The sequence below is a fragment of the Bolinopsis microptera genome, chromosome 4 (genome assembly GCF_026151205.1).
Source record: "Bolinopsis microptera isolate Bmic1 chromosome 4, MBARI_Bmic_1.0, whole genome shotgun sequence".
NCBI classification, from domain to species: domain Eukaryota; kingdom Metazoa; phylum Ctenophora; class Tentaculata; order Lobata; family Bolinopsidae; genus Bolinopsis; species Bolinopsis microptera.
The window spans coordinates 9,229,627-9,252,468 of record NC_087075.1 but is presented as its reverse complement, the minus strand read 5'-3'; the positions used below and the strand labels follow the sequence as shown (position 1 = coordinate 9,252,468).

At 40.2% G+C, this 22,842-nt stretch overlaps 1 protein-coding gene across 3 annotated transcripts in view; it reads left to right on the top strand.

Moving 5' to 3' along the window:
* The first annotated feature begins 7,614 nt into the window (after positions 1-7,614).
* The window catches only part of LOC134813890 (potassium voltage-gated channel subfamily A member 1-like), a 99,008-nt gene continuing 83,780 nt past the window's right edge, over positions 7,615-22,842 (top strand). For all 3 annotated transcript variants that reach the window (XM_063821802.1, XM_063821806.1, XM_063821803.1), the window contains exons 1-2: positions 7,615-7,998; positions 8,332-8,443. In XM_063821802.1, the coding sequence (XP_063677872.1) occupies positions 7,962-7,998; positions 8,332-8,443 (149 nt within the window). In that variant the 5' untranslated portion in view covers positions 7,615-7,961. The remainder of the gene's footprint in view (positions 7,999-8,331; positions 8,444-22,842) is intronic.

The window sequence follows — 22,842 nt, the reverse complement described above, 5'->3', positions numbered from 1 at the left end:
GATAGTTCAGTTGATTGTAATTATGTCTATTATGACCAGTACGTGACTATGACTAATCTTTCTTAAACACAAGGAAACATCTTTCAAATTGCTCCTGGATCTTATACCAGTGTTTAGAAATTGTTGGCAAAGTCTGTCACCAAAACGTGTTGTGTTGATTGTAAATGTAAGTCAATAATGAACAGTTATACGCATGGTTAACTTTTCTTTGAGGAAACACATCAAAATATTTCGATCTTGCAAATTGCTCCTTAATCTATGACTATAGTGTTAATGAGTGTTAATGAGTGTTAATGAGTGTTAATATATATAATAAGTGTATAATATGAGTGTTTGCCGTATTGTTAGGATACAAATCCCTCTTCGAATTGTAATTAACTTATGAACGAACACCTACACTTAGCGGTATTATATAGTCACTTGAACAGTAGTATTAACTTATTGAAATGCAGGATATTTTCCGTAATTGCGGGCCGTGACAATCAAATGAATACCTTTTTTCCATTTAAAATGGTCCTTTCTAGTTCTACTCCTTTTAACGCTTCATTTGTATCTAATCGTTTTATCGAGATTATCTTTTAGTCCATTAGATTAAATTGTTTATAACAGGTTTTAATGCTGCGTTGGTTAACAAATAGACCACATTTCATCATCCTCGTTAAAATGTATGATATTATAAACTATTATCACATTGTATTATGTTGTTACTCATAATATATGTAATATCCTAGTTATGGAATATGGAATGACAATTAATTAGCAATACAGTTTTTCTCCGTTTGAAATGTTCCGTTTTTTTTTTATTTTTCAAATTTCGACGTCCGATTTGTCGCAGTCAGTTCATATAAGGTATTAAAAGCGGTTTCTACTAGGTTTTAAGGCTAAAAACATTTAACTACTGCAAAAATAAATACTCTGAATTCCAGCAGCCGTTTGTTTTTAACCCTTTATAGATACTTTCCCCCGTTTTGAAATGTTTCTTTCCACTGTTTTCACCGTCCGATTTGTTACCAATTTCTGATCACGGCAGATTTGATTCACGGATAGTATTAATTTCAGTTTCTGAAGAGGATCGCAGCATGTTCATTATTATATTATATTATAGACTACATAATATATTATATATGTTGATTGTTGGTTAATAAATACACTACATTCCAACAATCGTTTGTTTTTCTCCCAAGTTATGCGTCAGATCCTATAGTGTTAATTAAAACGTATAGTAGTTTGTAGTAGTTTTGTACAGTGATCGTGCTTTATGTTATAGACTTGATATAGTTTGTGTGCTAATTACATACAGTCGTTATGACGATACGGTCCCTACCTTGACGGGGACTACTACTACACTAATTGGCATCAGCTACATTCTAACTTTTAATGCGAAAACTCTTTTTTAGAATCAAATGGTGGTTGTGGGATGGAAAATAAACATTTATCAATTATATAAATATTTGTCGTGATGACCCTCTTTCCATTTCTTAATTATATCAAGTTTCAAAGATATTTCTAATATATAAGTACCATGAGTGTTCATTAAAACGTAGTAGTTTGTACAATGAATTACAGGGTGATCGTATTTTACGTTATTTTACGTGGAATAGTTTTACGTATCTGATATATCCGTACTGTTACAAAAGGACCGATAAAAAATTAGAAGATTTACGTTAAATTCAGACCACGCCCCTTCAGCCACTTAACATATAACTACTGTATAGAAATTCCTCAATGCAAACTTCCCTGTGTACATGTGCAATGTTCTTTCCTCTTCTCCGCAGTCTTAACTGTATCGAGTTTCAAAAACATTTCGGACTACAATACCGTCTGAACTGTTAATTGAAGCGCAGTTATAGTTTGTACTTGTAGATTCGTCCGGCAGTGAAAATTGCCGTAGTAGTTTGTAGCTTGTAGTTGTATTGCAGTACTGCGACCGAGCTTTATGTATTGTACTGACAGGGCAATTTGCGAGACATATAAGTTGACGTTTTTGATATTAATACTAACTTTTATTTATTTACATTTTTAGAAGAGGTTCTCGTGGTGTTGTGATTGGAGTTTATGTCATCGTTTGAATGCAGCTGGGGTAATTTATATTAAGCTTATGCATGCATTACAATACGAAACGGAACACAGTATTTACTGCCCCACTCCTATGCGGCAAAGATATTGTATAAGATATAACTAGATAACCCAAAATATACTGCATCTGCCTTACGGCGAGAAAATCCAAGTTGTTTTTAGGGCGCCTGAATAAAATATGCTCTAGCTAGTTGTGCCCATCAGATCTACCTTTACAGTTCACACGTGTTTGAGGGGGTGCCTATACAGGGACTATGCACATCACATTCCTGCACAGAAATGCTTGTAGTGAAAATAAGTTCCCAGAAAATGTTCACAATGCCCCGACTACCTTACCTCATTCTTAACTTAACAATCTAAACTATATCGATTTTCAAAACTTTCATCTTGTGACTATCTCTTTATGCTTTTATGATACATTGGTTTACAGTGGTCATTATAAACAAAGCTCGTACTCTAAATACCAGTCTGATTTGTGTTCTACAACGGGTACTGTTTGCGTCTTGACTCCTCGTAAAACACTGGATTGATGTATGTTTTGGAGTTTGACTGCATCGTTGTGTAGCAACATCAAAAGATTGCATGTGCGCGAGCAAGTATGGGTTATCAATGCACGTTTTCATGCTTTATTCAAGCTTTTCATAAAGAATTGAAACAAGTCTTCATATTATGGAGCCAAGATGTGGTTAAAGCACTTTCATCCCATTAAGTAATACTTAATAAGCGCAATAGATTTGTATTGTTGTAATTGTTTCAAATGTTTTGAGGAACAATTTAGAGTCCTTTGTAAGATCGGCTGTGGTTATGAGATAGGTTGGAGCCTGGTAAAATGTATGCGGAGTAAAATGTATGCAGATTGATAATGATATGCAGGTTGATAGAGGTTGTATGTGTATTTTCTAAAGTATGAGCTGGCAGTTGAAATGGTTTGATGGGGATGTTTTCCGGCTCGTGTAGTTTGCTTGGAGAATATATTCCGTGGAACCGTTTTGTATCATTTACCTTGTAACTCATTCTCCTTATCAACAGGCAGCTGATTCTGGGAAAAGTAAAGTTCTGCCAGTCATGATACACAGTGTATACCCCTCATATTATACAGTGTTATACACCCCGTATAACAATAATATACAATGTATACCTCCGAGTGTATACCCCCGAATGTATATTGTATACCCCGAATGTATACCCCCGAATGTATATTGTATACCCCGAATGTACACCTCCGAATGTACACCTCAATTATATACCCTGAGTGTATACCCCCGAATGTATACCCCGATTATAGCTGGATTATCCCCCGTTCAAGCTATTTAAAATTTCGATAGCATTCATCTTTCAATACCATGTCTAATTACTGATGTCTCCAAGAAATACCAAGAAATACCAATTTTGCTGTCTCTCTGTCTATAGGTAGCTGGATGGTATGAAGGTATGAAGACACAGCAATCATCATTTGTGGCTATTAGTGCGCTGATTTGATCTGCTAAAAACTTCGGCAACAGATCTAACAAAACATTTATCATTTGCGCTACACTTACCGTCCTGATTTGGTCATCTAAAAACCTCAAAATGCTCTCTGTAACGAGGGCTATATAAGGTTTAGTTGTTTATCTCCATAACTATGAAGTACTTTCCTTTTTCTGAATCATGGTTTTGTGTGTAGCAATGACATGGTTAATTATTAGAGTAAACATCCTCCTCCTCCTCCTCCTCCTCCTCCTCCTCCTCCTCCTCCTCCTCCTCCTCTTCCTCCTCCTCCTCCTCCTCCTCCTCCTCCTCCTCCTCCTCCTCCTCCTCCTCCTCCTCCTCCTCCTCCTCCTCCTCCTCCTCCTCCTCCTCCTCCTCCTCCTCCTCCTCCTCCTCCTCCTCCTCCTCCTCCTCCTCCTCCTCCTCCTCCTCCTCCTCCTCCTCCTCCTCCTCCTCCTCCTCCTCCTCCTCCTCCTCCTCCTCCTCCTCCTCCTCCTCCTCCTCCTCCTCCTCCTCCTCCTCCTCCTCCTCCTCCTCCTCCTCCTCCTCCTCCTCCTCCTCCTCCTCCTCCTCCTCCTCCTCCTCCTCCTCCTCCTACACTACGCGACTTTCGCAGCGCAATATTTCGTACTTGGTGCCTGATGCAATATAATATATTGAATATCATACTGTACTGTACAATGTACACCAGCCTCCACCTCAGAATACCCTCTTCTCCTTACAGTATTACGGAGTTTTTCTGAGAGCAAGTCGTTTGTCCCACCGTGCCGCGTTCCTCTCTCACACAATACGGAGGAATTATTATGTACTATTTATATTGTGTTATTATCCTATTACGTATTAGCAATCACAAGTACAAGGAGGAGAATTCTTTGATGTGTTTAGTTGAATTGGAAGTAAGTTTTACTATTATTCTTGTGATGGATTAAATTACTGATTGTGTAGTTGATTAACACTAACAATTCGCCTTAACGTACTGGCCCATGTCCCTAACTACTATCCTTAACGTACTGGCCCATGTCCCTAACTACTCTCCTTAACGTACTGGCCCATTTCCTTAACTACTCTCCTTAACGTACTGGTTCATGTCCCTAACAGCTCTCTTTAAGTAATATTATGATTCCCAAAGTGTTTTGGCACCTCTCCAACTCCCCCTTGTTCATCATGGTGTATACCCATTGTTAGCAAAACACCACAATGAACAAAGTCCCTCCCCCAATGGACTAAGGCCATCTCCAGCACCATTGTGTTTTTGTACATTGCAAGCAAGAAGAGAACCATTTTGACGCACATCTTGGAATCATTACATTTACACGTCTTGAGTTATATGAGTGACACCGGCATCAGCACACACTCTCACTCACACACACACTCTCACACACACACACAGACGTTTAGATCGCTTTCTGTTAAACTGATATGGATATGTTTTGACTAGTTTGTGCATGTTGCGGTCTGTTGAAGTTTCCAGTCGCTGGCCTACAGTCAGTACTATAAGTCTCTTTTATAATACTTTAATGGTCTCTTTTATAATACTTTAATAGTCACATGCTCGATTTTAGACGTTATAATTTATCAAATGTTACTTGGTAGGGGAAGTAGGGGTCAAATGAAACGAGTACAAACTTTTGGATGCAACATCAATACCATACATTGGGATATACTCATATTGGGTACACAAGCTCTTAAGAACGTTCTAAACACTATCAACCCACTTCATTCATTAAAATTCAATAATTGTTTATTTAATTAGATGTTTCATTTGACCCTAAGAATTACTGCATTTCAAATTACCAGGGTCAAATGAAACAGGCCTCCTCAGGGTCAAATGACTTCCCCTACAGGTTGAGAACTGTAGGGGAAGTAGGGGTCAAATGAAACGGGTACAAACTTTTGGATGCAACATCAATACCATACATTGGGATATACTCATATTGGGTACACAAGCTCTTAAGAACGTTCTAAACACTTCATTCATTAAAATTCAATAATTGTTTATTTAATTAGATGTTTCATTTGACCCTAAGGGGTACTGTTTCATTTGACCAAATCGTATATGGTGAGATTTTTTCAATACAGCATGTTAATTGTATGTTCCTATGCTTAAAAACCACTAGAATACTTAAATACGATCACTAATGTTGAAGATTAAATCAAGAAACATTCGGTAAATGTAATTGGTTCAAGCACAGAGGCAACAAATGTTAAGCGCAACATTCTAGGGAAAGATGAAGTGGAGAGGAAGTAGATTGTAACTCTATAATCAACTTTTCTCATATATTCTAGGAAAGGTATATGTAATAGGTAATTCAATAGAAGTCGATCCCGCCTGTTTTAAGCCATGACAAGTTAATAGTACTAGAGATATAGCCATGTTTCATTTGACCCTGGTGTTTCATTTAACCCCAGCTTCCCCTATTCATTTGACGGATTTTCATTCAATTTCTTTGTAAACTAGACATCTTTAATGCTTTATCAGTAGTCAGATTATTTTTTATAACGTTGTACTGTAAGTTCAGTTACTGTCTAGTCTGTCTCCGGTTAACTCCAGTATTAATCTCAATCTAGCTCAGGAGTCAAAAGTTTTTCTCGTAAATCTTGTTATATAATGAAATATCAGCAAGTATCTGTTATGCAGACATTTTCATTAAGTCGTTAGTTTCAGTGATCTAGCTTGTACGTTAGGAGGGGGTTTATTGAAACTTAAAAATGGTACGATAGATTATTGGTTACAGAAGAGAAAAACATAATTTTTAATCTTCTGTACTCCTCCTAATCATTAATTTGTTAATCTTCTGTACTCCTCCTAATCATTAGAGTGGCTTGCACTAAGCATACCAACTCCGACATTATTATTTCTTAGTATTTCTTTCTTTATATTTCTTTCCGACATTTATTCTAGTGTGCACTGTCTGATGTTCCAATCAGTACAGTACACAGTACAGTACACATTACAGTACATAGTACTCTCACTATACTTAATAGCTGTCCCTTAGTGTCTCCTCTAGTCTCTCCCTTAGTCTGTCCTCTAGTCTCTCCTCTAGTCTATCCTCTAGTCTGTCCGCTATTGTCTCCGCTAGTCTCTCCGCTAGTCTCTCTTCAAGTCTGTCCTCTAGTCTACCCTCAAGTCTGTCCTCTAGTCTGTCCTCCAGTCTCTCCTCTAGTCTCTCCTCTAGTCTCTCCTCTAGTCTGTCCTCTTGTCTGTCCTCTAGTCTGTCCTCTCATTCAGACAATTTATCGCTATTTTTAGAGACAAAACAAACACCACCCATTGTATGTGTACCCTGTCTATTGCATTGTTTGCTCCAAGCATTATACGTTATTACCTTAGGAACCACTAATTTATGGTAGACTAACTATTTGTTCCATAATTTTCTAAGTACTAGATTGCTAGATAATACTATAATAGTATTCTTCTCCGTTTTGTGCTATCAAAGTCAATTGTTTTAGGTTATTGTTTTATTGTATTTGGACACGAATGGGAATTGGGAACAAACAAAAAGGGCTTGAGCTCGTTTGATTCAGGTCATGAAAGCCTACAATTATTTTATAGTGATGATAGCATTAACAAGAATTGCGCCCGTTCGCGTTGTTTCGTCTTGGCGGACGCTAGATTTCCATTTCACTATAACTATTAATAATAAGCTCTAATCAGCTCACCTTATAATAATAATATTGAAACATCAATACACTACGCGTGCCACGTTCAAGTTGGGCTTATTACAAAATATTATACATTACTAGTATACATTAAAATACGCTCGTGCGCCGCGCATTCATTGACCACAGACTAGCTATACACCACATCTCCGCAAGCAATCCTCGCGCGCGTGCGAGCGGCAAGTTGACATGGTAACGAACGGAAGCAACACGACATATATTTGACCCACCTACTGCAATCCCCAAAATCCACGTTTTTCTGCAAAAACGTCCATTCGTAACCTTTCACTATTGCCTTTTTTCAAAAGGGTGAAATGGAAAAAATATTAGTTTATTTTAATACTTGATATACTCTTATATTTGGGTTTTCAATAACAACTGTACTAAATAACTCAACAAATCTTCACCTTCAGGAGGAACGTCAATGAATCCAAGAACAATCATTAAATCAGCAGCTCAAGACATTTTCATCAGAATTTGATGTTCAGCAATTTGGAATTGGAAGAAAACAACCTTTTCCGATACTGATATACTTTATCAATTTTTTAATTGGAACTGTCTGCCATAAAATTGAAATCAGACTGAGTACCTTACCCACGGACTCACGGAGTTTAATCAGATTGGGGAAAATCAATTTTGAACTGGATTTCTTGCTTCTTCTCCGGACTTTTTACAAGAAAATCTGATATTACCACGATAATTATAAAAAATCAACAAATCGCTTTATTTAAGGATTTGTAGTTTATTTGATTTTCATCATGGTGGTTATTGGAGGTCGTGGTGCGCCAAAACCAGGTAAAAACCGTCCCCGTCCCCGTCCCCGTCCCCGTCCCCGTCCCCGTCCCCGTCCCCGTCCCCGTCCCCATCCCCGTCCTCGTCCCCGTCCCCGTCCCCGTTTTTCCATGATGTCCATTCTTTTAAAACTGTTTTTGTTAATATGCTTCAAAGCATGAAAATAAGATTTGAATTGTTTAGACCTTTCAGAAAAAAAATATGAAAGGATCAGTGAGTATCCCCTTGAAAGGATCAGTGAGTTTCCCCTTCCACCGACCCACCGTGGGCCTGGTTCCTTTCCACCGACCCACCGTGGGCCTGGTTCCCGCCAACGTCTCACAGCTATCTCACAAGGTGGGGGAGGGGGAGGAAACCCGTTCTGTCGGGGAGGTGGACAGCAAGGTTACATCACGGGGAGCAGAAAGTGGGCTTCTGGAGATCCAACTAATAGGAGGAGGCAGGCAAGGTGAGAGTTGTTAATAAGTTGTAAGTGTGTTGTTAATGAGTTGTTAATGATTTGTTAAGGAGTTGTTAATGTGTTGTTAATGTGTTGTTAATGAGTTGTTAATGAGTTGTTAATGAGTTGTTAATGTGTTGTTAATGAGTTGTTTATGTGTTGTTAATGAGTTGTTAATGTGTTGTTAATGAGTTGTTAATGAGTTGTCAATTAGTTGTTAATGATTTGTTAATGTGTTGTTAATAATTTGATAATGTGTTGTTGATGTGTTGTACTGTATTTAATTATTGGTGTAATTTACTAATTGGGGGTGACGTTGATTTGTTTTGACTCGTGGCAACAATTAACGAATTCAATCGGTCGTTATATATTAACGCAACATTTTTAGTTAATAGAGCTGTCACGTGTTGAAACAAATCGTTATCCAACTAAACCCTCAATTCCAACTTTATTAAATCTTTGTAGGCGTTTATTATTCGACTTTTGTCATTCTGTGCGGTATGTTATGTCAAATCTAAGTATTAGAATTAATTTGTTTTCTTTTTTACAAGGCCGTTTTTGCAGATTCCCAACCAGGAAAATTTTTTTATTTGAAAAATAATGAAAATTTTCCGCGATCAAAGATTTTGAAACAGTTAATCATAGTTTTATCAAAACTGATCCAAATTTTGATTTAAAACGAATCAATCTAATAATTGGTCAAAAAATGAATATTGTACGATTGTTCAATATTGATTTTGCGGATTTTGACATTTTCGCCGTTCAGTCTAGAATGGACTTTAGTTAATGGTGCCTAAGTTCAGCACTTATATTTCGCGCGATTATTATACTATAATAATCGAGCCAATCGTGCAGTGCATACAGAATGAAACTCTAACTTTTTAACTATATATAGTTAAAAAGTTATATATATATATATATATTTAAATCTTACTATATATAAAGCGAGACGATATATATGGTTCCGTGCCATATTACTGACACCACGGCATCAACTTTAACGCGAATTTCCGCAAAAACCGTAAAAGATATACAACTGAAGCTTTTTTGACTGGGTCAAATGCTTTAATGGCCTCCAAATCAGCATGAAAAAATAAAAAATTGGCCAAGGAATAGGAGTTTTAGAGCCCAAAATTTGGACCCCCAAGTGGTGTCAAAAACGCGAATTAAATAGGTAATAATTATTTTAGTCTCTTGAGTCTTGACACCATTTTAGGGTAATACGGGTTCCTGCTAGTATATATAGTCCTCAACAAATCGAACATCCTGATATTGTGTAAATCATTGTGGGATAACAAATTTGTTTCACAATATGTATCTGTTAACAATTATTGTCAGATTTTAGGAACAGTTTTTTTGGCTCACATAGCTGAATAGTCAATAGTCACCATAAACCAGGTGTGTTTTAATTTTTGGCTGAATTGGTATTTCAAATTTTTCTTCTTGTATTATTTTTATTATCTCATCGTAATATCATGAGAAACAACGTTTATAATGTTACACTAACCTGTAGAGATCTGACTCACATGTAAATAGTTGGCAGATCTCACCTCGGTTTATTTCAGATGCTTATACTTTTTGGCTGAATTGCCGAATTTATATTTATAATTTGTCTTATTATATTATGTATTACACCCACGTTAAACCCATTATTATATTATATATGGTATTCAAATATTGGGTTTAAACAGCAGTTTATCCATTACCAGCGATTAGGCATTAGATGTTTAGTGTGGGCCTTGCTAGATTTTTAATGGGTCACTAAAATAATAATGCGTTGATAGTTTATATTTGTATGCTGCTGGTTCTCCGAAGGAACTCACAAACAGTTTATCGGAAGTGAATTGTACAATGTACTCGTTATGATTACCACAAAAAAGTTATGAACATTATAATCAAATAGATAATCAAGCATTATCAAGACACTTCAATCAAAGATTCAAATACAATTAATACAGTTATCAAACTAAAACGTTGCAATAAATTTCTAAAAATCGACGAAAAAGACTTTTGATTTTCAATTCGCACGATGGGAGCACCACATTTGAAAAAATTAATTTTTTAAACGGATTGTTCAATAATATCGATCAATACTGCGAAAAACGATTTGGTTTTTGCAAACCACAATCCTACTACACACAATACAAACTGAAAAACAGAGCAGCATTTGTATTCAGTCTACTTAGCAATAGCAATTCAATTATATGAAAAAATAGTAATTTTGAAAAATAGTAATCGTCAAAAAATAGTTACTGCCAAGACTTTAAGGTATTATACAAGTTCAATCAGCCCTTAGTTGCCAGCCCAACTGCAGCTGTTTGATTCTCAATCCGTCGGATCAATAGTCCTGAAACATGGAGTTAGCAAGGTTGTTGTATTGTACTGTCCCGTGGCTGTATCACACAGTGCATTCCTCCGTTCTTCGTCCATATACACATATTTCATCTGGTCCACCTCTATACAGTTCACTGTTATCTTGTAGTTGTAGGAATTGGGGATATCCACTTTGCTTAGCACTGCAATTATATAGGGGTGCAATCATGTAATTGGATCGAAGCAAACGTTTTGACTGATGATACACTAATAAACTTTATTATTCTATGTCAAGAAACTTTAGGTAAATGGATGTCGTAAGTTACATCACGACTGTCCACGTCTGAATTAAAATCAATTAAACCTGAGAAAAATTGCTTAAAATTTAAAATAAAATGTAATTAACCAGTGTTGGGGGGAGGAGTGAGAGGTCTGCACTTCCTCTTTACCACCAACTCCACTGGTGTGGTCTGTATCTTCAAGCCTCCAGTAAACTGCACTTTGAAAAAGTACATACCCTCGCTATTGCTGCCCACGTCCATCATTTGATGAGAAATTTTCATGCGATTGGAAACTGCAATATCAGTTATAACAATTTCAATTTCTTTACCAGCCTCCTTGTGAACTAACATTACAGCTGTTATCAGGTCTCCGGGTCCTTCTATAATGACTGATAAGGAAACGTTTCCTTTTTCAAATACTGGTTCCACATTGTGGGCGGTAGCACGAGCTGACTTGACTGTCATTGATCTAGTTATCCCCTGAGATCCTGCCATTTCAATCTCAACCCTGTACCGGCTGAAATGTGAAAATTTTAGAAATTAGAAAGATCTTTACAATTTAACACATGTGTCAGATCAAAACTGGAAATTATTCAACCAAAATCAGAAAACATACAACTATACAAGAGGAATGATTTTAAAATGAGCACCTGATGTCAGATTCTTTGAGTTTGTTTATCACTAGGATTGTTGACATCACATTCTTGTCGTCTAGTTCGGAAATGATAGAGGACACGTTCGAAGTGACATCTGCCCAATTATCACTGTCCTTACTGTCTTCCTGTTGCCAAGTAACTTGGACACCGGATGCTTCTACCGCTGTGAGGAAGACAGTTAGTCTTAGTCGCTGTCCAATGCTTCCCCACACCGGTGTACTCTCCACGAACGTTTGTCCGACCAAAAATGTATGTCCAGTGATCGACATCTCATTTGATAGACCTGCGTTGACGGTGTAACTATACGAGGACATTTGCATTGTGAGGTCATCTTTGCTGTCCACTGAAGACACATGATTGCTGGTAAACTTGATCAACTCGATGTGTACAACACCATCTACCGTATTGTTTTGAGCAGAGGACTGTTGAAAGGATATTTGTCCATCAGAGATAGCAACTTGAGTAGTTGATACGTACTCTGCTCGGGTGATAAAAGTCACCTCACCTCCAGAGTTGGGGGACATCAAGACAAATTCAGAATCAGACGTTAGGATCATCAAGTTCACATTGCTGCTAGAAATGGTAACCTGCTCTCCTGAGCTGTAAGCAGCTCTGCATTGGAGTGTTCCTTTTGTAGTTGTAGTGAGATCGACTGTAATTGTCCAAGCCAGATCTGTCGCCGATTCAATTTTGTCGCCGAAGGTGAAGTAAGATGCATTCTTATCAGCGCTAGTTTCACTTTCAGTGATCAAATGTCCGTTAAATGTCCACTCAATAGAGATTAGGTCGGAGTAGTTCAGTCCAAACGGCACGATACAGGTTACCGTAGCTTTATCTCCAACTCGACCCCAAACTGCTGCAGGTTTCTGCTCTCCTCTGCTTTCCACCTCAACTATCTCTAACGGATGACTTGATACGTTCCTGCTGCTCTTTGCTTTGGTGAAGGAGCACTTCCGTGGTCCGGCTGTCTCGTATGAGACAGTGATTGTCAAAGTGGACGACTTGGGAGAATGGTTTGCTTTCAAGCAATCATCACTAGCGCAGATATTTCCGTCGTGTATCCATTGGAAGGAGCCCTCGCTGATAGTTGACGTTTTGAAGCTGCAAGTCATGTTAAAAGTTGTGCCTGAAAACACTCTAATTTGGCCCGAGGGGACGAGATCGATATCATTGACCACTAAATCAACATCAAAAGTGTAGGTGTTTTCTCCAGTTACTTGACAAGTATATGTAGCGTCCCTTCCTGCTTCCTCTAAAACCAGTTCTAAAGCCGTTATAGTTTCGTCTGATGTTGTCACTTGTGAGTTACCTACAACCTTCCCGTTGAACAGCCATGTGATGGTTAAAGTATCAGTAGAACCCGTCACTAAACACGTCAGAGTAGCTGTGTCTCCTAACTCCACTTCTACTTCATCAGTCTGGACATTAAACGTCTTTAACAGGATCTCCAGGTCAAACGTATTAGTTTCAGTTTCAGCTCCTACAGTTACTGGAACCCTACAAGTGTAGATATGATCATGTTTTGTTATTTCCTCATACAGTGTTAAAGTAGAAACCTTGCCTTCTCCCGCTACCACTGTTTCAGCTACTTTGTTGTCAGTGTTCTGGGATACTTCCAGCCCTTCATCCATCCACTGTATGTTGATTTCAGTGTCCGGGTTAGAGACCCCAGTGACGGAACAAATAAGAGTTCCAATAGTTCCTGCCAGAATATCGTGACTTTCTCCATTTGCTTCGAAATTCTTCCAATCTGATAGTTATACAAAGTAAGATTGTGCGAAAACGTTGAAATATCAGCCGAATGTGTCAGCTGCCTTAAACGTACAATCTCACATCAAATATCTTGGCTTCTAGGAAAAAGTGGATAGCATCACTTAGTAGAGTTTCTTTTCAATTTCCATACAAACCGATCTAAAGAACAAACCTAAAGTAAGGAAAGTGACAGTGAGATCTTTGTATTCAGACTGCTCTGAGTCTGGGTATTGTGAGGACTTAGCTGCACACTTCCATATCACGGAGCCTGAACTCGTATCCAGTGCTTTTAGCGTAGCAGCTGTGATGGTCAGACTAGATTCCTGGATATTGGTGCTAACTGTCCCCGGTGTGATAGTGTATCCTCCCTGACCGTCTGTTATTTGGGTGTTATCTCCACTCGTCCATGATACAGTAACAGCTGTAGTTACGTCTCCGATATTGCAGACCAATGTCTGGTCCACAGCGTCAGTTGCCGACATGTCAACAGGAGTGATAGCTGAAATAATTTGAGATAAATGGTTTCAAGATCATTTAATATCATTAGCTAAACTGGCTGCTAGAAAAACCATTGGTGTAGTCTATGGTTCTAGTGCCTTCACAAGTAACAAAATTAAACTTCTGAACATCCGTGTAAAGTTAATATTAGTAAGATACTCACTGAACACGTTCGAGTTAACGTTAGTTTTCTCTTCGGCTCCCGATGTCTTTCCATGCTCGTCAGATTGGATGACACATGTGTAAACAGCATCAGCCCCGTTTGCAGAGACAAGAATTGTCAGAACTGTAGTTTGACTGTTATGATCAGGATCGTAAGTCCAAACGGCAATCTGATAGTCGTCAGGAGCAGTACCGTGAGTTATAACACCACCCGAACGAGGTTTCTCCCATGTTACCGCGTCCAATTGCTTTGTCAGGCCGTTCACTACACAAGATATTGTTGCTGCTGTGTCCTTGAGAACTTCGCTGTGTTTTGCGACTACCTCTGAAGTTACGAATTTTCTTACTAATATGATTTCAAAATAACCTGTAGCCATAAAAATAAAGATTTTAAATTTTAAACGTCATGCACTGTTTATCTAGGTTTCTTTTCAATTTCCATACAAACCGATCTAAAGAACAAACCTAAAGTAAGGAAAGTGACAGTGAGATCTTTGTATTCAGACTGCTCTGAGTCTGGGTATTGTGAGGACTTAGCAGCACACTTCCATATCACGGAGCTTGAACTTGTATCCAGTGCTTTTAGCGTAGCAGCTGTGATGGTCAGACTAGATTCCTGGATATTGGTGCTACCGTCAACTGTCCCCGGTGTGATAATGTATCCATTACCGTTTGTTATTGGGGTGTTGCCTCCACTGATCGTCCATGATACAGTAACAGCTGTAGTTACGTCTCCGATATTGCAGACCAATGTCTGGTCCACAGCGTCAGTTGCCGACATGTCAACAGGAGTGATAGCTGAAATAATTTGAGATAAATGGTTTCAAGATCATTTAATATCATTAGGCTTAGCTAAACTGGCTGCTAGAAAAACCATTGGTGTAGTCTATGGTTCTAGTGCCTTCACAAGTAACAAAATTAAACTTCTGAACATCTGTGTAAAGTTAATATTAGTAAGATACTCACTGAACACGTTCGAGTTAACGTTAGTTTTCTCTTCAGCCCCCAATGTCTTTCCATGCTCGTCAGATTGGATGACACATGTGTAAACAGCATCAGCCCCGTTTGCAGAGACAAGAATTGTCAGAACTGTAGTTTGACTGTTATGATCAGGATCGTAAGTCCAAACGGCAATCCGATAGTCGCCAGGAGCAGTACCGTGAGTTATAACACCACCCGAACGAGGTTTCTCCCATGTTACCGCGTCCAATTGCTTTGTCAGGCCGTTCACTACACAAAATATTGTTGCTGCTGTGTCCTTGAGAACTTCGCTGTGTTTTGCGACTACCTCTGAAGTTACGAATTTTCTTACTAATATGATTTCAAAATAACCTGTAGCCATAAAAATAAAGATTTTAAATTTTAAACGTCATGCACTGTTTATCTAGGTTTCTTTTCAATTTCCATACAAACCGATCTAAAGAACAAACCTAAAGTAAGGAAAGTGACAGTGAGATCTTTGTATTCAGACTGCTCTGAGTCTGGGTATTGTGAGGACTTAGCTGCACACTTCCATATCACGGAGCCTGAACTCGTATCCAGTGCTTTTAGCGTAGCAGCTGTGATGGTCAGACTAGATTCCTGGATATTGGTGCTAACTGTCCCCGGTGTGATAGTGTATCCTCCCTGACCGTCTGTTATTTGGGTGTTATCTCCACTCGTCCATGATACAGTAACAGCTGTAGTTACGTCTCCGATATTGCAGACCAATGTCTGGCCCACAGCGTCGGTTGCCGACATGTCAACAGGAGTGATAGCTGAAATAATTTGAGATAAATGGTTTCAAGATCATTTAATATCATTAGGCTTAGCTAAACTGGCTGCTAGAAAAACCATTGGTGTAGTCTATGGTTCTAGTGCCTTCACAAGTAACAAAATTAAACTTCTGAACATCCGTGTAAAGTTAATATTAGTAAGATACTCACTGAACACGTTCGAGTTAACATTAGTTTTATCTTCGGCCCCCGATGTCTTTCCATGCTCGTCAGATTGGATGACACATGTGTAAACAGCATCAGCCCCGTTTGCAGAGACAAGAATTGTCAGAACTGTAGTTTGACTGTTATGATCAGGATCGTAAGTCCAAACGGCAATCCGATAGTCGCCAGGAGCAGTACCGTGAGTTATAACACCACCCGAACGAGGTTTCTCCCATGTTACCGCGTCCAATTGCTTTGTCAGGCCGTTCACTACACAAGATATTGTTGCTGCTGTGTCCTTGAGAACTTCGCTGTGTTTTGCGACTACCTCTGAAGTTACGAATTTTCTTACTAATATGATTTCAAAATAACCTGTAGCCATAAAAATAAAGATTTTAAATTTTAAACGTCATGCACTGTTTATCTAGGTTTCTTTTCAATTTCCGTACAAACCGATCTAAAGAACAAACCTAAAGTAAGGAACGTGACAGTGAGATCTTTGTATTCAGACTGCTCTGAGTCTGGGTATTGTGAGGACTTAGCAGCACACTTCCATATCACGGAGCTTGAACTTGTATCCAGTGCTTTTAGCGTAGCAGCTGTGATGGTCAGACTAGATTCCTGGATATTGGTGCTACCGTCAACTGTCCCCGGTGTGATAATGTATCCATTACCGTTTGTTATTGGGGTGTTGCCTCCACTGATCGTCCATGATACAGTAACAGCTGTAGTTACGTCTCCGATATTGCAGACCAATGTCTGGTCCACAGCGTCAGTTGCCGACATGTCAACAGGAGTGATAGCTGAAATAATTTGAGATAAATGGTTTCAAGATCATTTAATATCATTAGCTAAACTGGCTGCTAGAAAAACCATTGGTGTAGTCTATGGTTCTAGTGCCTTCACAAGTAACAAAATTAAACTTCTGAACATCTGTGTAAAGTTAATATTAGTAAGATACTCACTGAACACGTTCGAGTTAACGTTAGTTTTCTCTTCAGCCCCCAATGTCTTTCCATGCTCGTCAGATTGGATGACACATGTGTAAACAGCACCAGCCCCGTTTGCAGAGACAGGAATTGTCAGAACTGAAGTTTGACTGTTATGATCAGGATCGTAAGTCCAAACGGCAATCTGATAGTCGTCAGGAGCAGTACCGTGAGTTATAACACCACCCGAACGAGGTTTCTCCCATGTTACCGCGTCCAATTGCTTTGTCAGGCCGTTCACTACACAAAATATTGTTGCCGCTGTGTCCTTGAGAACTTCGCTGTTTTTTGCGACTACCTCTGAAGTTACGAATTTTCTTACCAATATGATTTCAAAATAACCTGTAGTCATACAAATGAAGATTTTAAATTATAACAAGAAAGGCGGCCGCTTTTCTTTTGTGGATGGCCGCTCAATTTCCCGATCCATGATGGCGTAATTTCTTTTTATTTCATACAATCCGGGGATCCCGGGCTTTACTGTAGAATTTATTTTTGCATTCACGGCTTTGTGTTTTTACGGCGTCATGGTTTACTCTTCTTTGCCTTAATTGGGAAATTTCGGTCGTATAGCTCACTATGTTTTTCAGAGATGTGCACCACCGCAATTCGCCGCCGCCGCGAAATTTTGACCCAGACCCAGCTGTTAAACGATAAATTAGTTCTTCAATGTAAATTGATATTAAGAAATCAATTCATATACATCAGTTGCACAATCTAGTAGTCAGACAGCGGTCAGACTGCCAATTTTGGCGTCCAGACCGCCACCGCCTAAAAGTAACTCGGTGCATATCTCTGATGTGTGAGGGTTACATTAACCTGGACATTCATTACTGCTGCTATATTCAAAAAATACCTCGTTCCATACATTGTGGTTATCAAACTCTATCGAGATTACTCACTGAAGAAGCTGACATCAACATATTTGTAAGTAGATGTAACTGAATCTGGATATTCTTTAGATTCCGCAGCACATTGGTATATCACGGGTGAATCACCCGCAGCTGCAGCTACACTTGTAACAGTGCCTGCATCAATGGTCAGAGTTGATGTCTGAATTTTGGTAGCAGGGTCAGATGATCCCTGTGCAATGGTGTACCCTTCACTACCAGTTGTTATATCACCCCCACCATTATCCTTCCACGACACAGTGACATCTGTAACCACATCTCCGATATCACAAGTCAATGTCTGAGCACAGCGGTGGTGGCTACTTTAGGAGTCTCCGGATCGACGGCTGAAATAATTTGATTCTTTCAAACTCACAAAACATTTGGTATGTTAAAGTATCATTACATGTAGTTGTAACTAAAATAGTCTAAATTAAGAAAGATTACTGCTGCAAAATTCGAATAAGACCTCGTTGTACACATTGTGGTTCTCAAAATTTATCAAGATTACTCACTGAAAACGTTCGAGTTGACATTAGTCTCTTCTGGAGACGCTGATGTTTTTGCATGCTCGTCAGATTGAATGACACAGGTGAAAAGAGCATCAGCCGTGTTTTCATCAGCAGGTACGGTCAGAATTGTAGTTTGAATGTTGGTGCCAGGAACGTAAGTTCCAACGACAATAGCATAGCTGTCAGTACCGTCAGTTATAGCATCACCCGAAGGTTTCTTCCATGTTACCGCTTCCAGCTGCTTACTCAAACCACTTACTACACAAGATATTGTAGCTTCTGTGTTTGTCAGCACTTCGCTACCCTTAGCTTCTACACCTAAAACAATCAGTCATTTAAAATAAGCCCGCAATAAAAAATATCAACAGTATTGTACAGGAACTGAATCGTTGAACTTTCTAAACTAAATTCACTGGATCCTATGAAGAGTTTAATTTTGTTTTATCAGTAGTATGTAACAAGTTATCTTAGATATAAAGTTAAAACAGCAGAGCATCATTTATGGGCAGTTATAAATACCCACCAAGTAGGAAGAAACTTACCGAAAGTAAGGAAGCTGAGAACAATGTCTTTGAAAGTAGATGTTGCTGAATCCGAATATTCTTTAGATTCTGCAGCACATGTGTATGTCACGGGTGACCCATTCGCAGCTACAGCTACACTTGTAAGAGTGGCAACATCAATGGTCAGAGTTGATGTCTGAATTTTGGTACCAGAGTCAGCTGATCCCTGTGCGATGGTGTACCCTACACTACCACCTGTTATAGCAGCCCCAGTATGATCCTTCCACGACACAGTGACATCTGTAACCACATCTCCGATATCACAAGTCAATGTCTGAGCAACAGCGGTGGTGGCTACTTTAGGAGTCTCCAGATCGACGGCTGAAATAATTTGGCTTTTTCAAACTCACAAAAGATTTGGTATGTTAAAATATCGGTTCTTTTGCGATAGTCAAAACGCGACAACTAGCGCTGGATGGCGACAACTAGCGCTATCCAGCGCTAGTTGTCGCCATCCAGCGCTAGTTGTCGCTATCCAGCACTGGATAACGCTGGCCAGCGCAAAATACATATGTTCGATAATTGTCGCTATCCAGCGCTAGTTGTCGCCATCCAGCGCTAGTTGTCGCCATCCAGCGCTAGTTGTCGCTATCCAGCGCTAGTTGTCGCTGGCTATGCGACACTGTCGCACGCGATAGTTTGCGATGGCCAGCGGAATTGGCCATCGCAGAAAACAGTTCGATAACTAGCGCTGGATAGCGACAACGATAGCGCTAAGCGATAGCCAGCGCTGCACTGGCCAGCGCTGGCCATCGATATCCAGCGCAAAATTTATGCGCTATTACTCGTCAGCTAGCGCTGGCCAACGCTGGCCAGCGCTAGTCAGCGCTAGTTGTCGCTATCCAGCGCTGGCCAGCGCTAGCCAGCGCTAGTTGTCGCTATCCAGCGCTATCAAGCGCTAGCCAGCGCAATGTATCAAAATCATATATTACTCGGATGATGATTAATCACTTTACACTCGACTGTCACGTGACTTTTTAACCCATTCTCTGACTCTAGCTGGTTTTGAACGACTTTTCGAAACCCTAACCCTCTAATTTGATCCCAACCCTAACCCTAACCCAATCCTTAACAAAAACATATGCTGAAACCCTAAAAATAACGAGACATTAGACTAACTTCCTTATACGATCATATCACGTGATCGATACATGTACAGTTTTTCGCCAATATCTCGTCAGGAGAGCATTTTAACCCTATGTCATGGGCCCATGGGGGTTGATTCGGAATTAGCGTCCGAAAATACATCGATTGAAGTTTCAAGTTGGTTACAACGGTTGTAATACAACCATCGTGAGCCCTTTTAGAACAATTTCGAAGATCGACTGTAGAGTGATTTAGCACGCTCGATATTAGTATTACTCGTCAGCCAGCGCTGGCCAGCGCAATATAGTTGCGATATTACTGAAATTACTCGTCAGCTAGCGCTGGCCAGCGCTGGCTAGCGCTGGTCTAGCGCTGGTTAGCGCTGGCTAGCGCTGGTTAGCGCTGGCTAGCGCTAATTAGCGCTGGCTAGCACTGGTTAGCGCTGGCTAGCACTGGTTAGCGCTGGCTAGCGCTGGTTAGCGCTGGCTAGCGCTGGTTAGCGCTGGCTAGCACTGGCCAGCGCTAGCTGACGAGTAAAAGCGTAAAAATTTTGCGCTGGATATCGATGGCCAGCGCTGGCCAGCGCTAGTTGTCGCTATCCAGCGCTAGTTGTCGCTATCCAGCGCTAGTTGTCGCTATCCAGCGCTAGCTATCGAACTGTTTTCTGCGATGGCCAGTTGCGCTGGCCATCGCAAACTATCGCGTGCGACAGTGTCGCATAGCCAGCGACAACTAGCGCTGGATGGCGACAACTAGCGCTGGATGGCGACAACTAGCGCTGGATGGCGACAACTAGCGCTGGATAGCGACAATTATCGAACATATATATTTTGCGCTGGCCAGCGTTATCCAGCGCTGGATAAATAACGAGACATTAGACTAACTTCCTTATACGGTCATATCACGTGATCGATACATGTACAGTTTTTCGCCAATATCTCGTCAGGAGAGCATTTTAACCCTATGTCATGGGCCCATGGGGGTTGATTCGGAATTAGCGTCCGAAAATACATCGATTGAAGTTTCAAGTTGGTTACAACGGTTGTAATACAACCATCGTGAGCCCTTTTAGAACAATTTCGAAGATCGACTGTAGAGTGATTTAGCACGCTCGATATTAGTATTACTCGTCAGCCAGCGCTGGCCAGCGCAATATAGTTGCGATATTACTGAAATTACTCGTCAGCTAGCGCTGGCCAGCGCTGGCTAGCGCTGGTTAGCGCTGGTTAGCGCTGGCTAGCGCTAATTAGCGCTGGCTAGCACTGGTTAGCGCTGGCTAGCACTGGTTAGCGCTGGCTAGCGCTGGTTAGCGCTGGCTAGCGCTGGTTAGCGCTGGCTAGCGCTGGCCAGCGCTAGCTGACGAGTAAAAGCGTAAAAATTTTGCGCTGGATATCGATGGCCAGCGCTGGCCAGCGCTAGTTGTCGCTATCCAGCGCTAGTTGTCGCTATCCAGCGCTAGTTGTCGCTATCCAGCGCTAGCTATCGAACTGTTTTCTGCGATGGCCAGTTGCGCTGGCCATCGCAAACTATCGCGTGCGACAGTGTCGCATAGCCAGCGACAACTAGCGCTGGATGGCGACAACTAGCGCTGGATGGCGACAACTAGCGCTGGATGGCGACAACTAGCGCTGGATGGCGACAATTATCGAACATATATATTTTGCGCTGGCCAGCGTTATCCAGCGCTGGATAGCGACAACTAGCGCTGGATGGCGACAACTAGCGCTGGATAGCGCTAGTTGTCGCCATCCAGCGCTAGTTGTCGCGTTTTGACTATCGCAAAAGAACCAAAATATCATTGCATGTAATTGTAACAAAAATGGCCTAAATTGAGAATGATTGCTGCTGCAAAATTCGAATAAGCCCTCGTTATACAGATTGTGGTTCTCAAAATGTATCAAGATTACTCACTGAAAACGTTTGAGTTGACAACAGTCTCTTCTGGAGACGCTGATGTTTTTGCATGCTCGTCAGATTGAATGAGACAGGTGAAAAGAGCATCAGCCGTGTTTTCACCAGCAGGTACGGTCAGAATTGTAGTTTGACTGTTTGAACCAGAATCGTAAGTTCCAATCTCAATAGCATAGCTGTCAGTACCGTCAGTTATAGCATCACCCGAAGGTTTCTTCCATGTTACCGCTTCCAGCTGCTTACTCAAACCACTTACTACACAAGATATTGTAGTTTCTGTGTTTGTCAGCACTTCGCTACCCTTAGCTTCTACATCTGAAACAATCAGTCATTTAAAATAAGCCCGCAATAAAAAATATCAACAGTATTGTACAGGAACTGAATCATTGAACTTTCTCAACTAAATTCACTGAATCCTATGATGAGTTTAATTTTGTTTTAACAGTAGGATGTAACAAGTTATCTTAGAATAAAGTTAAAAAAGCAGAGCATCATTTATGGGCAGTTATAAATACCCACCAAGTCCTAAGAAACTTACCAAAAGTAAGGAAGTTGACAACAATTTCTTTGAAAGTAGATGTTGCTGAATCCGAATATTCTACAGATTGCGCAGCACATTTGTATGTCACAGGTGACCCATTCGCAGCTCCAGCTACACTTGTAAGAGTGGCAACATCAATGGTCAGAGATGATGTCTGAATTTTGGTAGCAGGGTCAGCTGATCCCTGTGCGATGGTGTACCCTCCACTACCGGTTGTTATATCGACCCCACCATTATCCTTCCACGACACAGTGACATCTGTAATCACATCTCCGATATCACAAGTCAATGTCTGAGCCACAGAGGTGGTGGCTTTTTTAGGAGTCTCCGGAACG